Source organism: Eriocheir sinensis, chromosome 1 (genome assembly GCF_024679095.1).
Source record: "Eriocheir sinensis breed Jianghai 21 chromosome 1, ASM2467909v1, whole genome shotgun sequence".
Taxonomy (NCBI): domain Eukaryota; kingdom Metazoa; phylum Arthropoda; class Malacostraca; order Decapoda; family Varunidae; genus Eriocheir; species Eriocheir sinensis.
Genome location: NC_066509.1, coordinates 29,816,759 through 29,837,964, shown reverse-complemented (window position 1 = coordinate 29,837,964; position 21,206 = coordinate 29,816,759). Strand labels below are relative to the sequence as shown.

At 42.9% G+C, this 21,206-nt stretch overlaps 1 protein-coding gene, 24 non-coding genes and 1 pseudogene across 25 annotated transcripts; 1 reads left to right on the top strand and 25 right to left on the bottom strand.

The window, feature by feature from the left end:
* Positions 1 to 3: 3 nt before the first annotated feature.
* On the top strand, positions 4 to 20,440 carry LOC126995934 (uncharacterized). The gene is made up of 2 exons (XM_050855841.1): positions 4 to 98; positions 19,340 to 20,440. Exon 2 carries the CDS (start codon positions 19,362 to 19,364, stop codon positions 20,409 to 20,411), a length of 1,050 nt encoding a protein of 349 aa, XP_050711798.1. The 5' UTR covers positions 4 to 98; positions 19,340 to 19,361; the 3' UTR covers positions 20,412 to 20,440.
* Positions 540 to 658, bottom strand: LOC126997716 (5S ribosomal RNA). The gene has a single exon (XR_007752306.1). It is a non-coding gene; the product is annotated as a 5S ribosomal RNA (ribosomal RNA).
* Positions 1,276 to 1,394, bottom strand: LOC126997514 (5S ribosomal RNA). The gene has a single exon (XR_007752167.1). It is a non-coding gene; the product is annotated as a 5S ribosomal RNA (ribosomal RNA).
* LOC126997714 (5S ribosomal RNA) lies at positions 2,038 to 2,156 on the bottom strand. Its single transcript, XR_007752298.1, has one exon. It is a non-coding gene; the product is annotated as a 5S ribosomal RNA (ribosomal RNA).
* LOC126997708 (5S ribosomal RNA) lies at positions 2,803 to 2,921 on the bottom strand. The gene has a single exon (XR_007752296.1). It is a non-coding gene; the product is annotated as a 5S ribosomal RNA (ribosomal RNA).
* On the bottom strand, positions 3,576 to 3,694 carry LOC126997718 (5S ribosomal RNA). The gene has a single exon (XR_007752327.1). It is a non-coding gene; the product is annotated as a 5S ribosomal RNA (ribosomal RNA).
* Positions 4,326 to 4,444, bottom strand: LOC126997273 (5S ribosomal RNA). Its single transcript, XR_007751963.1, has one exon. It is a non-coding gene; the product is annotated as a 5S ribosomal RNA (ribosomal RNA).
* LOC126997563 (5S ribosomal RNA) lies at positions 5,076 to 5,183 on the bottom strand (annotated as a pseudogene).
* Positions 5,824 to 5,942, bottom strand: LOC126997704 (5S ribosomal RNA). Its single transcript, XR_007752293.1, has one exon. It is a non-coding gene; the product is annotated as a 5S ribosomal RNA (ribosomal RNA).
* Positions 6,599 to 6,717, bottom strand: LOC126997700 (5S ribosomal RNA). Its single transcript, XR_007752291.1, has one exon. It is a non-coding gene; the product is annotated as a 5S ribosomal RNA (ribosomal RNA).
* Positions 7,361 to 7,479, bottom strand: LOC126997695 (5S ribosomal RNA). Its single transcript, XR_007752289.1, has one exon. It is a non-coding gene; the product is annotated as a 5S ribosomal RNA (ribosomal RNA).
* On the bottom strand, positions 8,134 to 8,252 carry LOC126997691 (5S ribosomal RNA). The gene has a single exon (XR_007752285.1). It is a non-coding gene; the product is annotated as a 5S ribosomal RNA (ribosomal RNA).
* On the bottom strand, positions 8,923 to 9,041 carry LOC126997688 (5S ribosomal RNA). The gene has a single exon (XR_007752282.1). It is a non-coding gene; the product is annotated as a 5S ribosomal RNA (ribosomal RNA).
* LOC126997684 (5S ribosomal RNA) lies at positions 9,705 to 9,823 on the bottom strand. Its single transcript, XR_007752269.1, has one exon. It is a non-coding gene; the product is annotated as a 5S ribosomal RNA (ribosomal RNA).
* LOC126997678 (5S ribosomal RNA) lies at positions 10,471 to 10,589 on the bottom strand. Its single transcript, XR_007752257.1, has one exon. It is a non-coding gene; the product is annotated as a 5S ribosomal RNA (ribosomal RNA).
* LOC126997665 (5S ribosomal RNA) lies at positions 11,240 to 11,358 on the bottom strand. Its single transcript, XR_007752253.1, has one exon. It is a non-coding gene; the product is annotated as a 5S ribosomal RNA (ribosomal RNA).
* LOC126997658 (5S ribosomal RNA) lies at positions 12,020 to 12,138 on the bottom strand. The gene has a single exon (XR_007752247.1). It is a non-coding gene; the product is annotated as a 5S ribosomal RNA (ribosomal RNA).
* On the bottom strand, positions 12,801 to 12,919 carry LOC126997655 (5S ribosomal RNA). Its single transcript, XR_007752246.1, has one exon. It is a non-coding gene; the product is annotated as a 5S ribosomal RNA (ribosomal RNA).
* Positions 13,586 to 13,704, bottom strand: LOC126997650 (5S ribosomal RNA). Its single transcript, XR_007752243.1, has one exon. It is a non-coding gene; the product is annotated as a 5S ribosomal RNA (ribosomal RNA).
* On the bottom strand, positions 14,356 to 14,474 carry LOC126997647 (5S ribosomal RNA). Its single transcript, XR_007752240.1, has one exon. It is a non-coding gene; the product is annotated as a 5S ribosomal RNA (ribosomal RNA).
* LOC126997643 (5S ribosomal RNA) lies at positions 15,126 to 15,244 on the bottom strand. The gene has a single exon (XR_007752237.1). It is a non-coding gene; the product is annotated as a 5S ribosomal RNA (ribosomal RNA).
* Positions 15,910 to 16,028, bottom strand: LOC126997603 (5S ribosomal RNA). Its single transcript, XR_007752215.1, has one exon. It is a non-coding gene; the product is annotated as a 5S ribosomal RNA (ribosomal RNA).
* LOC126997586 (5S ribosomal RNA) lies at positions 16,678 to 16,796 on the bottom strand. Its single transcript, XR_007752210.1, has one exon. It is a non-coding gene; the product is annotated as a 5S ribosomal RNA (ribosomal RNA).
* Positions 17,455 to 17,573, bottom strand: LOC126997535 (5S ribosomal RNA). Its single transcript, XR_007752171.1, has one exon. It is a non-coding gene; the product is annotated as a 5S ribosomal RNA (ribosomal RNA).
* LOC126997490 (5S ribosomal RNA) lies at positions 18,231 to 18,349 on the bottom strand. The gene has a single exon (XR_007752152.1). It is a non-coding gene; the product is annotated as a 5S ribosomal RNA (ribosomal RNA).
* Positions 19,017 to 19,135, bottom strand: LOC126997429 (5S ribosomal RNA). The gene has a single exon (XR_007752103.1). It is a non-coding gene; the product is annotated as a 5S ribosomal RNA (ribosomal RNA).
* Positions 20,441 to 21,206: the final 766 nt, after the last annotated feature.

Here is a 21,206-nt window from a genome sequence, read left to right as displayed (position 1 = left end):
GTCTGAGCCAGGTGACACAGGTAAACACCAGCGCTTGGACCGGGTGAAGTAGTGAAGGTTTGTTAATTTGCTCCTTATGTTTGAGCCAGGTAACACAGGTAAACACATGCCAGCGCTGGGACCCAGGTGAAGTAAAAATAAATAAATATATTAATTAATTAATAAATAAATAAAGTTACGTAACCAGCGTCAAAAATTTCAAAACGAAAGGCTGAGCTAAACGAAAAGAAAAAAAGGGAAGGAAAACGAAATGCTTAAGGAAAAGAAATGGTGCAAAACGAAAGTCCAAAAGCTAAATAAAACGAAAACAGGGATGCAAAGCGAGAGGCTAAGACCTAGATGAAAAGAAAAGAGGAATGCAAAAGAAAGGCTAAAAGCTAAAGGAAAAGAAAAGAAGAGGGGTGCAAAACGAAAGGCTAAAAATTAAATGGAAAAGAAAAAAATAGAAAACATAACGGAAGGCCGAAAGATATATGAAAAGAAAAGAGTCATCAGGACCGCAAAGTGAAAAGTTAAGAGAAATTATATAAAAAGAGGGATGCCAACAGCATCTGGTGTTCCCAGGCGGTCACCCATCCAAGTACTATCCAGACCCAACGTCGCTTAACTTCGCTGATCGGACGAGAAGCGGTGTTTTCAACGTGGTGTGGCCGTTGACAAGAAAGGTGAACTGGCTTTCATCTTTGAGGCAGGTAACACAGGTAATCACATGTCAGCGCTTGGACCGGGCGAAGTAGTGAAGGTTTGTTAAGTTGGTCCTGATGTTTGAGCCAGGTGACACAGGTAAATGCCAGCGCTTGGACCGGGTGAAGTAGTGAAGGTTTGTTAAGTTGGTCCTTATGTTTGAGCCAGGTAACACAGGTAAACACATGCCAGCGCTGGGACCCCGGTGAAGTAAAAATAAATTAATTAATTAATAAATAAATAAAGTTACGTAACCAGCGTCAAAATTTTCAAAACGAAAGGCTGAGCTAAATGAAAAGAAAAAAAAAGGACGGAAAACGAAATGCTTAATGAAAAGAAATGGTGCAAAACGAAAGTCCAAAATCTAAATAAATATAAAACAGGGATGCAAAGCGAGAGGCTAAGACATAGATGTAAAGAAAAGAGGAATGCAAAAGAAACGCTAAAAGCTAAATGAAAAGAAAAGAAGAGGGGTGCAAAACGAAAGAAAAAAAATATAAAACATAACGAAAGGCCGAAAGCTATATGAAAAGAAAAGAGTCACCAGGACCCCAAAGTGAAAAGTTAAGAGAAATTAAATAAAAAAAAGGATGCCAACAGCATCTGGTGTTCCCAGGCGGTCACCCATCCAAGTACTATCCAGACCCAACGTCGCTTAATTTCGCTGATCGGACGAAAAGCGGTGTTTTCAAAATGGTGTGGCCGTTGACGAGAAAGGTGAACTGACTTTCATCTATGAGGCAGGTAACACAGGTAAACACATGCCAGCGCTTGGACCGGGTGAAGTAGCGAAGGTTTGTTAAGTTGGTCCTGATGTTTGAGCCAGGTGACACAGGTAAATGCCAGCGCTTGGACCGGGTGAAGTAGTGAAGGTTTGTTAAGTTGGTCCTTATGTTTGAGCCAGGTAACACAGGTAAACACATGCCAGCGCTGGGACCCCGGTGAAGTAAAAATAAAGAAATAATTAATTAATAAATAAATAAATAAAGTTACGTAACCAGCGTCAAAATTTCCAAAACGAAAGGCTCAGCTAAATGGAAAGAAAAAAAAAGGACGGAAAACGAAATGCTTAATGAAAAGAAATGGTGCAAAACGAAAGTCCAAAAGCTAAATAAAACGAAAACAGGGATGCAAAGCGAGAGGCTAAGACCTAGATGAAAAGAAAAGAGGAATGCAAAAGAAAGGCTAAAAGCTAAAGGAAAAGAAAAGGAGAGGGGTGCAAAACGAAAGGCTAAAATTAAATGGAAAAGAAAAAAATAGAAAACATAACGAAAGGCCGAAAGATATATGAAATTATAAGAGTCATCAGGACCGAAAAGTGATAAGTTAAGATAAATTATATAAACAGAGGGATGCCAACAGCATCTGGTGTTCCCAGGCGGTCACCCATCCAAGTACTATCCAGACCCAACGTCGCTTAACTTCGCTGATCGGACGAGAAGCGGTGTTTTCAACGTGGTGTGGCCGTTGACAAGAAAGGTGAACTGGCTTTCATCTTTGAGGCAGGTAACACAGGTAATCACATGCCAGCGCTTGGACCGGGCGAAGTAGTGAAGGTTTGTTAAGTTGGTCCTGATGTTTGAGCCAGGTGACACAGGTAAACGCCAGCGCTTGGACCAGGTTAAGTAGTGAAGGTTTGTTAAGTTGCTCCTTTATGTTTGAGCCAGGTAACACAGGTAAACACATGCCAGCGCTGGGACCCCGGTGAAGTAAAATAAAAAAAAATAATTAATGAATAAATAAATAAATAAGTTACGTAACCAGCGTCAAAATTTTCAAAACGAAAGGCTCAGCTAAATGGAAGAAAAAAAAAGGTACGGAAAACTAAATGCTTAAGGAAAAGAAATGGTGCAAAACGAAAGTCCAAAAGCTAAATAAAACGAAAACAGGGATGCAAAGCGAGAGGCTAAGACCTAGATGAAAAGAAAAGAGGAATGCAAAAGAAAGGCTAAAAGCTAAAGGAAAAGAAAAGGAGAGGGGTGCAAAACGAAAGGCTAAAAATTAAATGGAAGAGAAAAAAAATAGAAAACATAACGGAAGGCCGAAAGATATATGAAAAGAAAAGAGTCATCAGGACCGCAAAGTGAAAAGTTAAGAGAAATTATATAAAAAGAGGGATGCCAACAGCATCTGGTGTTCCCAGGCGGTCACCCATCCAAGTACTATCCAGACCCAACGTCGCTTAACTTCGCTGATCGGACGAGAAGCGGTGTTTTCAACGTGGTGTGGCCGTTGACAAGAAAGGTGAACTGGCTTTCATCTTTGAGGCAGGTAACACAGGTAATCACATGTCAGCGCTTGGACCGGGCGAAGTAGTGAAGGTTTGTTAAGTTGGTCCTGATGTTTGAGCCAGGTGACACAGGTAAATGCCAGCGCTTGGACCGGGTGAAGTAGTGAAGGTTTGTTAAGTTGGTCCTTATGTTTGAGCCAGGTAACACAGGTAAACACATGCCAGCGCTGGGACCCCGGTGAAGTAAAAATAAAGAAATAAAGGAATGAATAAATAAATAAAGTTACGTAACCAGCGTCATTTTTTTTCAAAACGAAAGGCTGAGCTAAATGAAAAAAAAAAAAAAAAAAAAAAAGGGACGGAAAACGAAATGCTTAAGGAAAAGAAATGGTGCAAAACGAAAGTCCAAAAGCTAAATAAAACGAAAACAGGGATGCAAAGCGAGAGGCTAAGACCTAGATGAAAAGAAAAGAGGAATGCAAAAGAAAGGCTAAAAGCTAAAGGAAAAGAAAAGAAGAGGGGTGCAAAAAGAAAGGCTAAAAATTAAATGGAAAAGAAAAAAAAATAGAAAACATAACGAAAGGCCGAAAGCTATATGAAAAGAAAAGAGTCACCAGGACCGCAAAGTGAAAAGTTAAGAGAAATTAAATAAAAAGACGGATGCCAACAGCATCTGGTGTTCCCAGGCGGTCACCCATCCAAGTACTATCCAGACCCAACGTCGCTTAACTTCGCTGATCGGACGAGAAGCGGTGCTTTCAACGTGGTGTGGCCGTTGACGAGAAAGGTGAACTGGCTTTCATCTTTGAGGCAGGTAACACAGGTAATCACATGCCAGCGCTTGGACCGGGCGAAGTAGTGAAGGTTTCTTAAGTTGGTCCTGATCTTTGAGCCAGGTGACACAGGTAAACGCCAGCGCTTGGACCGGGTGAAGTAGTGAAGGTTTGTTGTTGCTCCTTATGTTTGAGCCAGGTAACACAGGTAAACACATGCCAGCGCTGGGACCCGGTGAAGTAAAATAAAAAAATAAATAAATGAATGAATAAATAAATAAAGTTACGTAACCAGCGTCAAAATTTTCAACACGAAAGGCTGAGCTAAATCAAAAGAAAAAAAAAGGGACGGAAAACGAAATGCATAAGGAAAAGAAATGGTGCAAAACGAAAGTCCAAAGCCAAAATAAAACGAAAACAGGGATGCAAAGCGAAAGCCTACTCCCTAGAGGAAAAGAAAAGAGGAATGCAAAAGAAATGCTAAAAGCTAAAGGAAAAGAAAAGAGGGGTGCAAAACGAAAGGCTAAAAATTAAATGGAAAACAAAAAAAAATACATAACGAAAGGCCGAAAGCTATATGAAAAGAGTCACCAGGACCGCAAAGTGAAAAGTTAAGAGAAATTAAATAAAAAGAGGGATGCCAACAGCATCTGGTGTTCCCAGGCGGTCACCCATCCAAGTACTATCCAAACCCAACGTCGCTTAACTTCGCTGATCGGACGAGAAGCGGTGTTTTCAACGTGGTGTGGCCGTTGACGAGAAAGGTGAACTGGTTTTCATCTTTGAGGCAGGTAACACAGGTAATCACATGCCAGCGCTTGGACCGGGCGAAGTAGTGAAGGTTTGGGTACTGATGTTTGAGCCAGGTGACACAGGTAAATGCCAGCGCTTGGACCGGGTGAAGTAGTGAAGGTTTGTTAAGTTGCTCCTTATGTTTGAGCCAGGTAACATAGGTAAACACATGCCAGCGCTGGGACCCCAGTGAAGTAAAAATAAATAAATTAATTAATAAATAAATAAAGTTACGTAACCAGCGTCAAAATTTTCAAAACGAAAGGCTGAGCTAAATGAAAAGAAAAAAAAAGGACGGAAAACGAAATGCTTAATGAAAAGAAATGGTGCAAAACGAAAGTCCAAAAGCTAAATAAAACGAAAAGAGGGATGCAGAGCGAAAGGCTAAGACCTTGATGAAAAGAAAAGAGGAATGCAAAAGAAACGCTAAAAGCTAAATGAAAAGAAAAGAAGAGGGGTGCAAAACGAAAGGCTTAAAGTTAAATGGAAAAGAAAAAAATATAAAACATAACGAAAGGCCCAAAGCTATATGAAAAGAAAAGAGTCACCAGGAGCGCAAAGTGAAAAGTTAAGAGAAAGTAAATAAAAAAGATGGATGCCAACAGCATCTGGTGTTCCCAGGCGGTCACCCATCCAAGTACTATCCAGACCCAACGTCGCTTAACTTCGCTGATCGGTGTTTTCAACGTGGTGTGGCCGTTGACGAGAAAAGTGAACTGGCTTTGATCTTTGAGGCAGGTAACACAGGTAAACACATGCCAGCGCTTGGACCGGGTGAAGTAATGAAGGTTTGTCAAGTTGGTCCTGATGTTTGAGCCAGGTAATACAGGTAAACGCCAGCGCTGCGACCGGGTGAAGGAGTGAAGGTTTGTTAAGTTGCTCCTTTATGTTTGAGCCAGGTGACACAGGTAAACACATGCCAGCGCTGGGACCCCGGTGAAGTAAAAATAAAGAAATAAAGGAATTAATGAATAAATAAATAAAGTTACGTAACCAGCGTCAAAATTTTCAAAACGAAAGGCTGAGCTAAATGAAAAGAAAAAAAAAGGACGGAAAACGAAATGCTTAATGAAAAGAAATGGTGCAAAACGAAAGTCCAAAAGCTAAATAAAACGAAAAGAGGGATGCAAAGCGAAAGGCTAAGACCTAGATGAAAAGAAAAGAGGAATGCAAAAGAAAGGCTTAAAGCTAAAGGAAAAGAAAAGAAGAGGGGTGCAAAACGAAAGGCTAAAAATTAAATGGAAAAGAAAAAAAATAGAAAACATAAGGAAAGGCCGAAAGCTATATGAAAAGAAAAGAGTCAACAGGACCGCAAAGTGAAAAGAAATCAAATAAAAAGAGGGATGCCAACAGCATCTGGTGTTCCCAGGCGGTCACCCATCCAAGTACTATCCAGACCCAACGTCGCTTAACTTCGCTGATCGGACGAGAAGCGGTGTTTTCAACGTGGTGTGGCCGTTGACGAGAGAGGTGAACTGGCTTTCATCTTTGAGGCAGGTAACACAGGTAAACACATGCCAGCGCTTGGACCGGGTGAAGTAGTGAAGGTTTGTTAAGTTGGTCCTGATGTTTGAGCCAGGTGACACAGGTAAATGTCAGCGCTTGGACCGGGTGAAGTACTGAAGGTTTGTTGTTGCCTTTATGTTTGAGCCAGGTAACACAGGTAAACACATGCCAGCTGGGACCCCGGTGAAGTAAAAATAAAGAAATAAAGAAATAAAGGAATGAATAAATAAATAAAGTTACGTAACCAGCGTCATTTTTTTTCAAAACGAAAGGCTGAGCTAAATGAAAACAAAAAAAAAAAAAAAAAAGGGACGGAAAACGAAATGCTTAAGGAAAAGAAATGGTGCAAAACGAAAGTCCAAAAGCTAAATAAAACGAAAACAGGGATGCAAAGCGAGAGGCTAAGACCTAGATGAAAAGAAAAGAGGAATGCAAAAGAAAGGCTAAAAGCTAAAGGAAAAGAAAAGAAGAGGGGTGCAAAACGAAAGGCTAAAAATTAAATGGAAGAGAAAAAAAATAGAAAACATAACGAAAGGCCGAAAGCTATATGAAAAGAAAAGAGTCATCAGGACCGCAAAGTGAAAAGTTAAGAGAAATTATATAAAAAGAGGGATGCCAACAGCATCTGGTGTTCCCAGGCGGTCACCCATCCAAGTACTATCCAGACCCAACGTCGCTTAACTTCGCTGATCGGACGAGAAGCGGTGTTTTCAACGTGGTGTGGCCGTTGACAAGAAAGGTGAACTGGCTTTCATCTTTGAGATAGGTAACACAGGTAATCACATGCCAGCGCTTGCTCCGGGCGAAGTAGTGAAGGTTTGTTAAGTTGGTCCTGATGTCTGAGCCACGTGACACAGGTAAACGCCAGCGCTTGGACCGGGTGAAGTAGTGAAGTTTTGTTAAGTTGCCTTTATGTTTGAGCCAGGTAACACAGGTAAACACATGCCAGCGCTGGGACCCCGGTGAAGTAAAAATAAAGAAATAAAGGAATGAATAAATAAATAAAGTTACGTAACCAGCGTCATTTTTTTTGCAAAACGAAAGGCTGAGCTAATTGAAAAGAAAAAAAAGGGACGGAAAACGAAATGCTTAAGGAAAAGAAATGGTGCAAAACGAAAGTCCAAAAGCTAAATAAAACGAAAACAGGGATGCAAAGGGAAATGCTAAGACCTAGATGAAAAGAGAAGAGGAATGAAAAAGAAAGGCTAAAAGCTAAAGGAAAAGAAAAGAAGAGGGGTGCAAAACGAAAGGCTAAAAATTAGACGGAAAAGAAAAAAAATAGAAAACATAACGAAAGGCCGAAAGCTATATGAAAAGAAAAGAGTCACCAGGACCGCAAAGTGAAAAGTTAAGAGAAATTAAATAAAAAGAGGGATGCCAACAGCATCTGGTGTTCCCAGGCGGTCACCCATCCAAGTACTATCCAGACCCAACGTCGCTTAACTTCGCTGATCGGACGAGAAGCGGTGTTTTCAACGTGGTGTGGCCGTTGACAAGAAAGGTGAACTGGCTTTCATCTTTGAGATAGGTAACACAGGTAATCACATGCCAGCGCTTGCTCCGGGCGAAGTAGTGAAGGGCGGTCCTGATGTCTGAGCCACGTGACACGGGTAAACGCCAGCGCTTGGACCGGGTGAAGTAGTGAAGGTTTGTTAAGTTGCTCCTTATGTTTGAGCCAGGTAACACAGGTAAACTCACATGCCAGCGCTGGGACCCCGGTGAAGTAAAAAAAAAAAAAAAAAAAGAAAGAAAGAAATGAATGAATGAATGAATAAATAAGGTTACGTAACCAGCGTCAAAATTTTCAAAAACGAAAGGCTCAGCTAAATACAAAGAAAAAAAAAAGGGACGGAAAACGAAATGCTTAATGAAAAGAAATGGTGCAAAACGAAAGTCCAAAAGCTAAATAAAAAGAAAACAGGGATGCAAAGCGAAAGGCTAAGACCTAGATGAAAAGAAAAGAGGAATGCAAAAGAAAGGCTAAAAGCTAAAGGAAAAGAAAAGAAGAGGGGTGCAAAACGAAAGGCTAAAAATTAAATGGAAAAGAAAAAAAATAGAAAACATAAGGAAAGGCCGAAAGCTATATGAAAAGAAAAGAGTCAACAGGACCGCAAAGTGAAAAGTTAAGAGAAATTAAATAAAAAAGGATGCCAACAGCATCTGGTGTTCCCAGGCGGTCACCCATCCAAGTACTATCCAGACCCAACGTCGCTTAACTTCGCTGATCGGACGAGAAGCGGTGTTTTCAACGTGGTGTGGCCGTTGACAAGAAAGGTGAACTGGCTTTCATCTTTGAGGCAGGTAACACAGGTAATCACATGTCAGCGCTTGGACCGGGCGAAGTAGTGAAGGTTTGTTAAGTTGGTCCTGATGTTTGAGCCAGGTGACACAGGTAAATGCCAGCGCTTGGACCGGGTGAAGTAGTGAAGGTTTGTTGTTGCTCCTTTATGTTTGAGCCAGGTAACACAGGTAATCACATGCCAGCGCTGGGACCCCGGTGAAGTAAAAATAAAAAAAAAAAAAGAAAGAAAGAAATAAAGGAATGAATAAATAAATAAAGTTACGTAACCAGCGTCATTTTTTTCAAAACGAAAGGCTGAGCTAAATGAAAACAAAACAAAAAAAAAAAAAGGGACGGAAAACGAAATGCTTAAGGAAAAGAAATGGTGCAAAACGAAAGTCCAAAAGCTAAATAAAACGAAAACAGGGATGCAAAGCGAGAGGCTAAGACCTAGATGAAAAGAAAAGAGGAATGCAAAAGAAAGGCTAAAAGCTAAAGGAAAAGAAAAGGAGAGGGGTGCAAAACGAAAGTCTAAATAGTAAATGGAAAAGACAAAAAAATAGAAAACATAACGAACGGCCGAATGCTTTATGAAAAGAAAAGAGTCATCAGGACCGCAAAGTGAAAAGTTAAGAGAAATTATATAAAAAGAGGGATGCCAACAGCATCTGGTGTTCCCAGGCGGTCACCCATCCAAGTACTATCCAGACCCAACGTCGCTTAACTTCGCTGATCGGACGAGAAGCGGTGTTTTCAACGTGGTGTGGCCGTTGACAAGAAAGGTGAACTGGCTTTCATCTTTGAGGCAGGTAACACAGGTAATCACATGTCAGCGCTTGGACCGGGCGAAGTAGTGAAGGTTTGTTAAGTTGGTCCTGATGTTTGAGCCAGGTGACACAGGTAAATGCCAGCGCTGTGACCGGGTGAAGTAGTGAAGGTTTGTTAAGTTGCTCCTTTATGTTTGAGCCAGGTGACACAGGTAAACACATGCCAGCGCTGGGACCCCGGTGAAGTAAAATAAAAGAAAGAAAGAAATAAAGGAATGAATAAATAAATAAAGTTACGTAACCAGCGTCATTTTTTTTCAAAACGAAAGGCTGAGCTAAATGAAAACAAAAAACAAACAAAAAAAAAAGGGACGGAAAACGAAATGCTTAAGGAAAAGAAATGGTGCAAAACGAAAGTCCAAAAGCTAAATAAAACGAAAACAGGGATGCAAAGCGAGAGGCTAAGACCTAGATGAAAAGAAAAGAGGAATGCAAAAGAAAGGCTAAAAGCTAAAGGAAAAGAAAAGGAGAGGGGTGCAAAACGAAAGGCTAAAATTAAATGGAAAAGAAAAAAATAGAAAACATAACGAAAGGCCGAAAGATATATGAAAAGAAAAGAGTCATCAGGACCGCAAAGTGAAAAGTTAAGAGAAATTAAATAAAAAGAGGGATGCCAACAGCATCTGGTGTTCCCAGGCGGTCACCCATCCAAGTACTATCCAGACCCAACGTCGCTTAACTTCGCTGATCGGACGAGAAGCGGTGTTTTCAACGTGGTGTGGCCGTTGACAAGAAAGGTGAACTGGCTTTCATCTTTGAGGCAGGTAACACAGGTAATCACATGTCAGCGCTTGGACCGGGCGAAGTAGTGAAGGTTTGTTAAGTTGGTCCTGATGTCTGAGCCACGTGACACAGGTAAACGCCAGCGCTTGGACCGGGTGAAGTAGTGAAGGTTTGTTAAGTTGCTCCTTATGTTTGAGCCAGGTAACACAGGTAAACTCACATGCCAGCGCTGGGACCCCGGTGAAGTAAAAATAAATAAATAAATGAATGAATAAATAAATAAAGTTACGTAACCAGCGTCAAAAATTTCAAAAACGAAAGGCTCAGCTAAATAGAAAGAAAAAAAAAGGAACGGAAAACGAAATGCTTTAATGAAAAGAAATGGTGCAAAACGAAAGTCCAAAAGCTAAATAAAACGAAAAGAGGGATGCAAAGCGAAAGGCTAAGACCCAGATGAAAAGAAAAGAGGAATGCAAAAGAAAGGCTAAAAGCTAAAGGAAAAGAAAAGAAGAGGGGTGCAAAACGAAAGGCTAAAAATTAAATGGAAAAGAAAAAAAATAGAAAACATAACGAAAGGCCGAAAACTATATGAAAAGAAAAGAGTCACCAGGACCGCAAAGTGAAAAGTTAAGAGAAATTAAATAAAAAGAGGGATGCCAACAGCATCTGGTGTTCCCAGGCGGTCACCCATCCAAGTACTATCCAGACCCAACGTCGCTTAACTTCGCTGATCGGACGAGAAGCGGTGTTTTCAACGTGGTGTGGCCGTTGACAAGAAGGGTGAACTGGCTTTCATCTTTGAGGCAGGTAACACAGGTAATCACATGCCAGCGCTTGGACCGGGGCCGGCGAAGTAGTGAAGGTTTGTTAAGTTGGTCCTGATGTCTGAGCTAGGTGACACAGGTAAACGCCAGCGCTTGGACCGGGTGAAGTAGTGAAGGTTTGTTAAGTTGCTCCTTATGTTTGAGCCAGGTAACACAGGTAAACACATGCCAGCGCTGGGACCCCGGTGAAGTCAAAATAAATAAATGAATGAATGAATAAATAAATAAAGTTACGTAACCACCGTCAAAATTTTCAAAAACGAAAGGCTCAGCTAAATACAAAGAAAAAAAAGGGACGGAAAACGAAATGCCTAATGAAAAGAAATGGTGCAAAACGAAAGTCCGAAAGCTAAATAAAACGAAAAGACGGATGCAAAGCGAAAGGCTAAGACCTAGATGAAAAGGAAAGAGGAATGCAAAAGAAAGGCTAAAAGCTAAACGAAAAGAAAAGAAGAGGGGTGCAAAACGAAAGGCTAAAAATTAAATGGAAAAGAAAAAAAAAATTGAAAACATAACGAAAGGCCGAAAACTATATGAAAAGAAAAGAGTCACCAGGACCGCTAAGTGAAAAGTTAAGAGAAATTAAATAAAAAGAGGGATGCCAACAGCATCTGGTGTTCCCAGGCGGTCACCCATCCAAGTACTATCCAGACCCAACGTCGCTTAACTTCGCTGATCGGACGAGAAGCGGTGTTTTCAACGTGGTGTGGCCGTTGACAAGAAGGGTGAACTGGCTTTCATCTTTGAGGCAGGTAACACAGGTAATCACATGCCAGCGCTTGGACCGGGTGAAGTAGTGAAGGTTTGTTAAGTTGGTCCTGATATTTGAGCCAGGTGACACAGGTAAACGCCAGCGCTGCGACCGGGTGAAGGAGTGAAGGTTTGTTAAGTTGCTCCTTTATGTTTGAGCCAGGTGACACAGGTAAACACATGCCAGCGCTGGGACCCCGGTGAAGTAAAAAAAAAAAAAAAAAAAGAAAGAAAGAAATGAATGAATGAATAAATAAGGTTACGTAACCAGCGTCAAAATTTTAAAAAAACGAAAGGCTCAGCTAAATAGAAAGAAAAAAAAAGGGACGGAAAACGAAATGCTTTAATGAAAAGAAATGGTGCAAAACGAAAGTCCAAAAGCTAAATAAAACGAAAAGAGGGATGCAAAGCGAAAGGCTAAGACCCAGATGAAAAGAAAAGAGGAATGCAAAAGAAAGGCTAAAAGCTAAAGGAAAAGAAAAGAAGAGGGGTGCAAAACGAAAGGCTAAAAATTAAATGGAAGAGAAAAAAAATAGAAAACATAACGAAAGGCCGAAAGCTATATGAAAAGAAAAGAGTCACCAGGACCGCAAAGTGAAAAGTTAAGAGAAATTAAATAAAAAGAGGGATGCCAACAGCATCTGGTGTTCCCAGGCGGTCACCCATCCAAGTACTATCCAGACCCAACGTCGCTTAACTTCGCTGATCGGACGAGAAGCGGTGTTTTCAACGTGGTGTGGCCGTTGACAAGAAAGGTGAACTGGCTTTCATCTTTGAGGCAGGTAACACAGGTAATCACATGCCAGCGCTTGCTCCGGGCGAAGTAGTGAAGGTTTGTTAAGTTGGTCCTGATGTCTGAGCCACGTGACACAGGTAAACGCCAGCGCTTGGACCGGGTGAAGTAGTGAAGGTTTGTTAAGTTGCTCCTTATGTTTGAGCCAGGTAACACAGGTAAACTCACATGCCAGCGCTGGGACCCCGGTGAAGTAAAAAAAAAAAAAAAGAAAGAAAGAAATGAATGAATGAATGAATAAATAAGGTTACGTAACCAGCGTCAAAATTTTCAAAAACGAAAGGCTCAGCTAAATACAAAGAAAAAAAAAAGAGACGGAAAACGAAATGCTTAATGAAAAGAAATGGTGCAAAACGAAAGTCCAAAAGCTAAATAAAAAGAAAACAGGGATGCAAAGCGAAAGGCTAAGAACTAGATGAAAAGAAAAGAGGAATGCAAAAGAAAGGCTAAAAGCTAAAGGAAAAGAAAAGAAGAGGGGTGCAAAACGAAAGGCTAAATATTAAATGGAAAAGAAAAAAAAATAGAAAACATAACGAAAGGCCGAAGGCTATATGAAAAGAAAAGAGTCACCAGGACCGCAAAGTGAAAAGATAAGAGAAATTAAATAAAAAGAGGGATGCCAACAGCATCTGGTGTTCCCAGGCGGTCACCCATCCAAGTACTATCCAGACCCAACGTCGCTTAACTTCGCTGATCGGACGAGAAGCGGTGTTTTCAACGTGGTGTGGCCGTTGACAAGAAAGGTGAACTGGCTTTCATCTTTGAGGCAGGTAACACAGGTAATCACATGCCAGCGCTTGGACCGGGCGAAGTAGTGAAGGTTTGTTAAGTTGGTCCTGATGTCTGAGCCAGGTGACACAGGTAAACGCCAGCGCTTGGACCGGGTGAAGGAGTGAAGGTTTGTTAAGTTGCTCCTTTATGTTTGAGCCAGGTAACACAGGTAATCACATGCCAGCGCTGGGACCCCGGTGAAGTAAAAAAAAAAAAAAAAAAAAGAAAGAAAGAAATGAATGAATGAATGAATAAATAAGGTTACGTAACCAGCGTCAAAATTTTCAAAAACGAAAGGCTCAGCTAAATACAAAGAAAAAAAAAAGGGACGGAAAACGAAATGCTTAATGAAAAGAAATGGTGCAAAACGAAAGTCCAAAAGCTAAATAAAAAGAAAACAGGGATGCAAAGCGAAAGGCTAAGAACTAGATGAAAAGAAAAGAGGAATGCAAAAGAAAGGCTAAAAGCTAAAGGAAAAGAAAAGAACAGGGGTGCAAAACGAAAGGCTAAATATTAAATGGAAAAGAAAAAAAAATAGAAAACATAACGAAAGGCCGAAGGCTATATGAAAAGAAAAGAGTCACCAGGACCGCAAAGTGAAAAGATAAGAGAAATTAAATAAAAAGAGGGATGCCAACAGCATCTGGTGTTCCCAGGCGGTCACCCATCCAAGTACTATCCAGACCCAACGTCGCTTAACTTCGCTGATCGGACGAGAAGCGGTGTTTTCAACGTGGTGTGGCCGTTGACAAGAAAGGTGAACTGGCTTTCATCTTTGAGGCAGGTAACACAGGTAATCACATGCCAGCGCTTGGACCGGGCGAAGTAGTGAAGGTTTGTTAAGTTGGTCCTGATGTCTGAGCCAGGTGACACAGGTAAACGCCAGCGCTTGGACCGGGTGAAGGAGTGAAGGTTTGTTAAGTTGCTCCTTTATGTTTGAGCCAGGTAACACAGGTAAACACATGCCAGCGCTGGGACCCCGGTGAAGTAAAAATAAATAAAGAAAGAAAGAAATGAATGAATAAATTAGGTTACGTAACCAGCGTCAAAATTTTCAAAAACGAAAGGATCAGCTAAATACAAAGAAAAAAAAAGGGACGGAAAACGAAATGCTTAATGAAAAGAAATGGTGCAAAACGAAAGTCCAAAAGCTAAATAAAAAGAAAACAGGGATGCAAACCGAAAGGCTAAGACCTAGATCAAAAGAAAAGAGGAATGCAAAAGAAAGGCTAAAAGCTAAAGGAAAAGAAAAGAACAGGGGTGCAAAACGAAAGGCTAAATATTAAATGGAAAAGAAAAAAAAAATAGAAAACATAACGAAAGGCCGAAGGCTATATGAAAAGAAAAGAGTCACCAGGACCGCAAAGTGAAAAGATAAGAGAAATTAAATAAAAAGAGGGATGCCAACAGCATCTGGTGTTCCCAGGCGGTCACCCATCCAAGTACTATCCAGACCCAACGTCGCTTAACTTCGCTGATCGGACGAGAAGCGGTGTTTTCAACGTGGTGTGGCCGTTGACAAGAAAGGTGAACTGGCTTTCATCTTTGAGGCAGGTAACACAGGTAATCACATGCCAGCGCTTGGACCGGGCGAAGTAGTGAAGGTTTGTTAAGTTGGTCCTGATGTCTGAGCCAGGTGACACAGGTAAACGCCAGCGCTTGGACCGGGTGAAGTAGTGAAGGTTTGTTAAGTTGCTCCTTATGTTTGAGCCAGGTAACACAGGTAAACACATGCCAGCGCTGGGACCCCGGTGAAGTAAAAATAAAGAAATAAAGGAATGAATAAATAAATAAACAAATAAAGTTATGTAACAAGCGTCACAAATTTCAAAATGAAAGGCTGAGCTAAATGAAAAGAAAAAAAAGGAAGGAAAACTAAATGCTTAATGAAAAGAAATGGTGCAAAACGAAAGTCCAAAAGCTAAATAAAAAGAAAACAGGGATGCAAAGCGAAAGGCTAAGACCTAGATGAAAAGAAAAGAGGAATGCAAAAGAAAGGCTAAAAGCTAAAGGAAAAGAAAAGAACAGGGGTGCAAAACGAAAGGCTAAATATTAAATGGAAAAGAAAAAAAAAATAGAAAACATAACGAAAGGCCGAAGGCTATATGAAAAGAAAAGAGTCACCAGGACCGCAAAGTGAAAAGATAAGAGAAATTAAATAAAAAGAGGGATGCCAACAGCATCTGGTGTTCCCAGGCGGTCACCCATCCAAGTACTATCCAGACCCAACGTCGCTTAACTTCGCTGATCGGACGAGAAGCGGTGTTTTCAACGTGGTGTGGCCGTTGACAAGAAAGGTGAACTGGCTTTCATCTTTGAGGCAGGTAACACAGGTAATCACATGCCAGCGCTTGGACCGGGCGAAGTAGTGAAGGTTTGTTAAGTTGGTCCTGATGTCTGAGCCAGGTGACACAGGTAAACGCCAGCGCTTGGACCGGGTGAAGGAGTGAAGGTTTGTTAAGTTGCTCCTTTATGTTTGAGCCAGGTAACACAGGTAATCACATGCCAGCGCTGGGACCCCGGTGAAGTAAAAAAAAAAAAAAAAAAAGAAAGAAAGAAATGAATGAATGAATGAATAAATAAGGTTACGTAACCAGCGTCAAAATTTTCAAAAACGAAAGGCTCAGCTAAATACAAAGAAAAAAAAAGGGACGGAAAACGAAATGCTTAATGAAAAGAAATGGTGCAAAACGAAAGTCCAAAAGCTAAATAAAAAGAAAACAGGGATGCAAAGCGAAAGGCTAAGACCTAGATGAAAAGAAAAGAGGAATGCAAAAGAAAGGCTAAAAGCTAAAGGAAAAGAAAAGAACAGGGGTGCAAAACGAAAGGCTAAATATTAAATGGAAAAGAAAAAAAAAATAGAAAACATAACGAAAGGCCGAAGGCTATATGAAAAGAAAAGAGTCACCAGGACCGCAAAGTGAAAAGATAAGAGAAATTAAATAAAAAGAGGGATGCCAACAGCATCTGGTGTTCCCAGGCGGTCACCCATCCAAGTACTATCCAGACCCAACGTCGCTTAACTTCGCTGATCGGACGAGAAGCGGTGTTTTCAACGTGGTGTGGCCGTTGACAAGAAAGGTGAACTGGCTTTCATCTTTGAGGCAGGTAACACAGGTAATCACATGCCAGCGCTTGGACCGGGCGAAGTAGTGAAGGTTTGTTAAGTTGGTCCTGATGTCTGAGCCAGGTGACACAGGTAAACGCCAGCGTGAAGGAGTGAAGGTTTGTTAAGTTGCTCCTTTATGTTTGAGCCAGGTAACACAGGTAATCACATGCCAGCGCTGGGACCCCGGTGAAGTAAAAAAAAAAAAAAAAAAGAAAGAAATGAATGAATGAATGAATAAATAAGGTTACGTAACCAGCGTCAAAATTTTCAAAAACGAAAGGCTCAGCTAAATACAAAGAAAAAAAAAAGGGACGGAAAACGAAATGCTTAATGAAAAGAAATGGTGCAAAACGAAAGTCCAAAAGCTAAATAAAAAGAAAACAGGGATGCAAAGCGAAAGGCTAAGAACTAGATGAAAAGAAAAGAGGAATGCAAAAGAAAGGCTAAAAGCTAAAGGAAAAGAAAAGAACAGGGGTGCAAAACGAAAGGCTAAATATTAAATGGAAAAGAAAAAAAAATAGAAAACATAACGAAAGGCCGAAGGCTATATGAAAAGAAAAGAGTCACCAGGACCGCAAAGTGAAAAGATAAGAGAAATTAAATAAAAAGAGGGATGCCAACAGCATCTGGTGTTCCCAGGCGGTCACCCATCCAAGTACTATCCAGACCCAACGTCGCTTAACTTCGCTGATCGGACGAGAAGCGGTGTTTTCAACGTGGTGTGGCCGTTGACAAGAAAGGTGAACTGGCTTTCATCTTTGAGGCAGGTAACACAGGTAATCACATGCCAGCGCTTGGACCGGGCGAAGTAGTGAAGGTTTGTTAAGTTGGTCCTGATGTCTGAGCCAGGTGACACAGGTAAACGCCAGCGCTTGGACCGGGTGAAGGAGTGAAGGTTTGTTAAGTTGCTCCTTTATGTTTGAGCCAGGTAACACAGGTAAACACATGCCAGCGCTGGGACCCCGGTGAAGTAAAAATAAATAAAGAAAGAAAGAAATGAATGAATGAATGAATAAATAAGGTTACGTAACCAGCGTCAAAATTTTCAAAAACGAAAGGCTCAGCTAAATACAAAGAAAAAAAAAGGGACGGAAAACGAAATGCTTAATGAAAAGAAATGGTGCAAAACGAAAGTCCAAAAGCTAAATAAAAAGAAAACAGGGATGCAAAGCGAAAGGCTAAGACCTAGATGAAAAGAAAAGAGGAATGCAAAAGAAAGGCTAAAAGCTAAAGGAAAAGAAAAGAACAGGGGTGCAAAACGAAAGGCTAAATATTAAATGGAAAAGAAAAAAAAATAGAAAACATAACGAAAGGCCGAAGGCTATATGAAAAGAAAAGAGTCACCAGGACCGCAAAGTGAAAAGATAAGAGAAATTAAATAAAAAGAGGGATGCCAACAGCATCTGGTGTTCCCAGGCGGTCACCCATCCAAGTACTATCCAGACCCAACGTCGCTTAACTTCGCTGATCGGACGAGAAGCGGTGTTTTCAACGTGGTGTGGCCGTTGACAAGAAAGGTGAACTGGCTTTCATCTTTGAGGCAGGTAACACAGGTAATCACATGCCAGCGCTTGGACCGGGCGAAGTAGTGAAGGTTTGTTAAGTTGGTCCTGATGTCTGAGCCAGGTGACACAGGTAAACGCCAGCGCTTGGACCGGGTGAAGGAGTGAAGGTTTGTTAAGTTGCTCCTTTATGTTTGAGCCAGGTAACACAGGTAAACACATGCCAGCGCTGGGACCCCGGTGAAGTAAAAATAAATAAAGAAAGAAAGAAATGAATGAATGAATGAATAAATAAGGTTACGTAACCAGCGTCAAAATTTTCAAAAACGAAAGGCTCAGCTAAATACAAAGAAAAAAAAGGGACGGAAAACGAAATGCTTAATGAAAAGAAATGGTGCAAAACGAAAGTCCAAAAGCTAAATAAAAAGAAAACAGGGATGCAAAGCGAAAGGCTAAGACCTAGATGAAAAGAAAAGAGGAATGCAAAAGAAAGGCTAAAAGCTAAAGGAAAAGAAAAGAACAGGGGTGCAAAACGAAAGGCTAAATATTAAATGGAAAAGAAAAAAAAATAGAAAACATAACGAAAGGCCGAAGGCTATATGAAAAGAAAAGAGTCACCAGGACCGCAAAGTGAAAAGATAAGAGAAATTAAATAAAAAGAGGGATGCCAACAGCATCTGGTGTTCCCAGGCGGTCACCCATCCAAGTACTATCCAGACCCAACGTCGCTTAACTTCGCTGATCGGACGAGAAGCGGTGTTTTCAACGTGGTGTGGCCGTTGACAAGAAAGGTGAACTGGCTTTCATCTTTGAGGCAGGTAACACAGGTAATCACATGCCAGCGCTTGGACCGGGCGAAGTAGTGAAGGTTTGTTAAGTTGGTCCTGATGTCTGAGCCAGGTGACACAGGTAAACGCCAGCGCTTGGACCGGGTGAAGGAGTGAAGGTTTGTTAAGTTGCTCCTTTATGTTTGAGCCAGGTAACACAGGTAAACACATGCCAGCGCTGGGACCCCGTTGAAGTAAAAATAAATAAAGAAAGAAAGAAAGAAAGAAATGAATGAATGAATGAATAAATAAGGTTACGTAACCAGCGTCAAAATTTTCAAAAACGAAAGGCTCAGCTAAATACAAAGAAAAAAAAAGGGACGGAAAACGAAATGCTTAATGAAAAGAAATGGTGCAAAACGAAAGTCCAAAAGCTAAATAAAAAGAAAACAGGGATGCAAAGCGAAAGGCTAAGACCTAGATGAAAAGAAAAGAGGAATGCAAAAGAAAGGCTAAAAGCTAAAGGAAAAGAAAAGAACAGGGGTGCAAAACGAAAGGCTAAATATTAAATGGAAAAGAAAAAAAAAATAGAAAACATAACGAAAGGCCGAAGGCTATATGAAAAGAAAAGAGTCACCAGGACCGCAAAGTGAAAAGATAAGAGAAATTAAATAAAAAGAGGGATGCCAACAGCATCTGGTGTTCCCAGGCGGTCACCCATCCAAGTACTATCCAGACCCAACGTCGCTTAACTTCGCTGATCGGACGAGAAGCGGTGTTTTCAACGTGGTGTGGCCGTTGACAAGAAAGGTGAACTGGCTTTCATCTTTGAGGCAGGTAACACAGGTAATCACATGCCAGCGCTTGGACCGGGCGAAGTAGTGAAGGTTTGTTAAGTTGGTCCTGATGTCTGAGCCAGGTGACACAGGTAAACGCCAGCGCTTGGACCGGGTGAAGGAGTGAAGGTTTGTTAAGTTGCTCCTTTATGTTTGAGCCAGGTAACACAGGTAAACACATGCCAGCGCTGGGATGAAGCATGCCTTGTTGATCGGAGTTCGCAACGGGGAGTTGAGGCGAGAGCTTATCACCATGGACGCCTCCCGCACGCTTCAAGAGACAGTGACGAAATGTCGGTCGTACGAGGCCACCGATGTGACGTACTCTGAAATAGAGACACCGTCCACTGCCGTGAGAGGCGTCTCACAGTACAAGAAGGGTAAGAAGGCGGCCCACGCGGAGAAAGCTGGTGCCAAAACATCCACGCCCCCCTCCAGCACAGCCTGCATCAGCTGTGGCACGCAGCACGGCTCCAAGCCGTGCCCAGCCGCCGCGGCACCTTTTCACGGTTGTGGCCGCGAGGGGCACAGGATGTACACCGTTAGGTGTTCCGCCAAAGGGGTTCAATGCGGCGTGTGCCTTCGCGTGGGGCACTACGACCGATTCTGCAGCCTCAACAAGCCCAAAAAACCCAAACCGAGGAAGGGTCCTTCCCTTGGCGTGGTTCGGACGCCGCCACCCGACACGGCCCCGCGCCACTCCGAGGAGCGTGCGGGCCACGTCTGGCGAGTGGACTCCAACACGCGCCCCAGGGCCCAACCTTCCCCCACCATCCGCGTCGCTGTCACCCAGGGCGACACGTCTGGCCGGATTGACGTGATATCCGACACCGGCGCTGATGTTACGGTGATAGGCCTTCAGCACCTCAAGAGCTTAGGCCTCCACCAACGCGACTTGCAACCGCCCCCCTCCATCAACTATTACAACGCGGACGACTCACAGATGCAAGCCGCGGTGGGCTCCTTCCAAGTAGAGCTCACGTACGGCGATAGGTCGTGTGAAGGCTGGATCGACGTGCAGTCCTCTCTTACCACGCCTCTGCTCTCGTGGGAGCACTGCAAGGCGCTGGGTGTGGTTCCCGCCGACTTCCCAAGGCCCCGCCGCGGCCGCCGCCCGGGTAAGGAAGGCGCGGGGCAGCAGCGCACCGCGCGCCGCCCACGCAGCGGCCTCCTCACCTCACCCGAGCCAGCACACACAGCCACCACCCGCCCTCCATATCCACACGTCCCCGTCGGAAGCTAAGGAGTATTGCCTGAAGGAGTACTCGGACGTGCTGGTGACGAAGGAGGCCTTAAAGACCGCGCCATTGAAGGCGATGGCGGGTCCCCCGATGAGAATCCACCTGCGGGAGGACGCGCAGCCGTTCGCCATACACACTCCCAGGGTCATCCCTCTCGCCTTCAGGGATGCAGTCAACCAAGAACTGGATTCTATGGTGACTCAAGGCGTCATTGCCCCCGCGGGCGACGACCCATCCCCTTGGTGTCACCCCTTAGTGGCTGTGGCCAAGCCTAACGGTGGCGTCCGCATCACCACTGACTTGTCGAAGCTAAAGAGCCAGGTGTCCCGTCCAGCCCACCCTTCGCCCACGCCCTTCACAGCAATACGGAGCGTGGACCCGGAGGCGCGGTTCTTCACGACGGTCGACGCCCTTTGTGGTTACTGGCAGATTCCGCTGGCAGAGGAAGATCAGCCACTCACCACTTTCATCACGCCTTACGGACGTTTTCGCTACTGTCGAGGCCCCATGGGTTTCGCCGCCACGGGCGACGCCTTCTGTTTACCCGGCGACACGGCACTCCAAGGCGTGACCAACTATGTGAAGGTAGTGGACGACGTGCTGCTCTCCGACAAAGACTACCTCACGCACCTCCGCAGCATCGATAAGGTACTATCTCGGTGCAGGACGCACGGCATCACTCTCAACCCCGAGAAGTTTGTCGTGGCTGCTCCGACTGTGTCCTTCTGCGGTTACCAGCTCTCAGGGGATGGTATTGCGGCCGACCCGGAGAAAGTGCGAGCTATAGCAGACTTCGC

What these genes read in the sequence shown, in the direction of transcription:
- LOC126995934 (XM_050855841.1), top strand. Translation starts at nt 19,362, where the DNA reads ATGAAGCATGCCTTGTTGATCGGAGTTCGCAACGGGGAGTTGAGGCGA.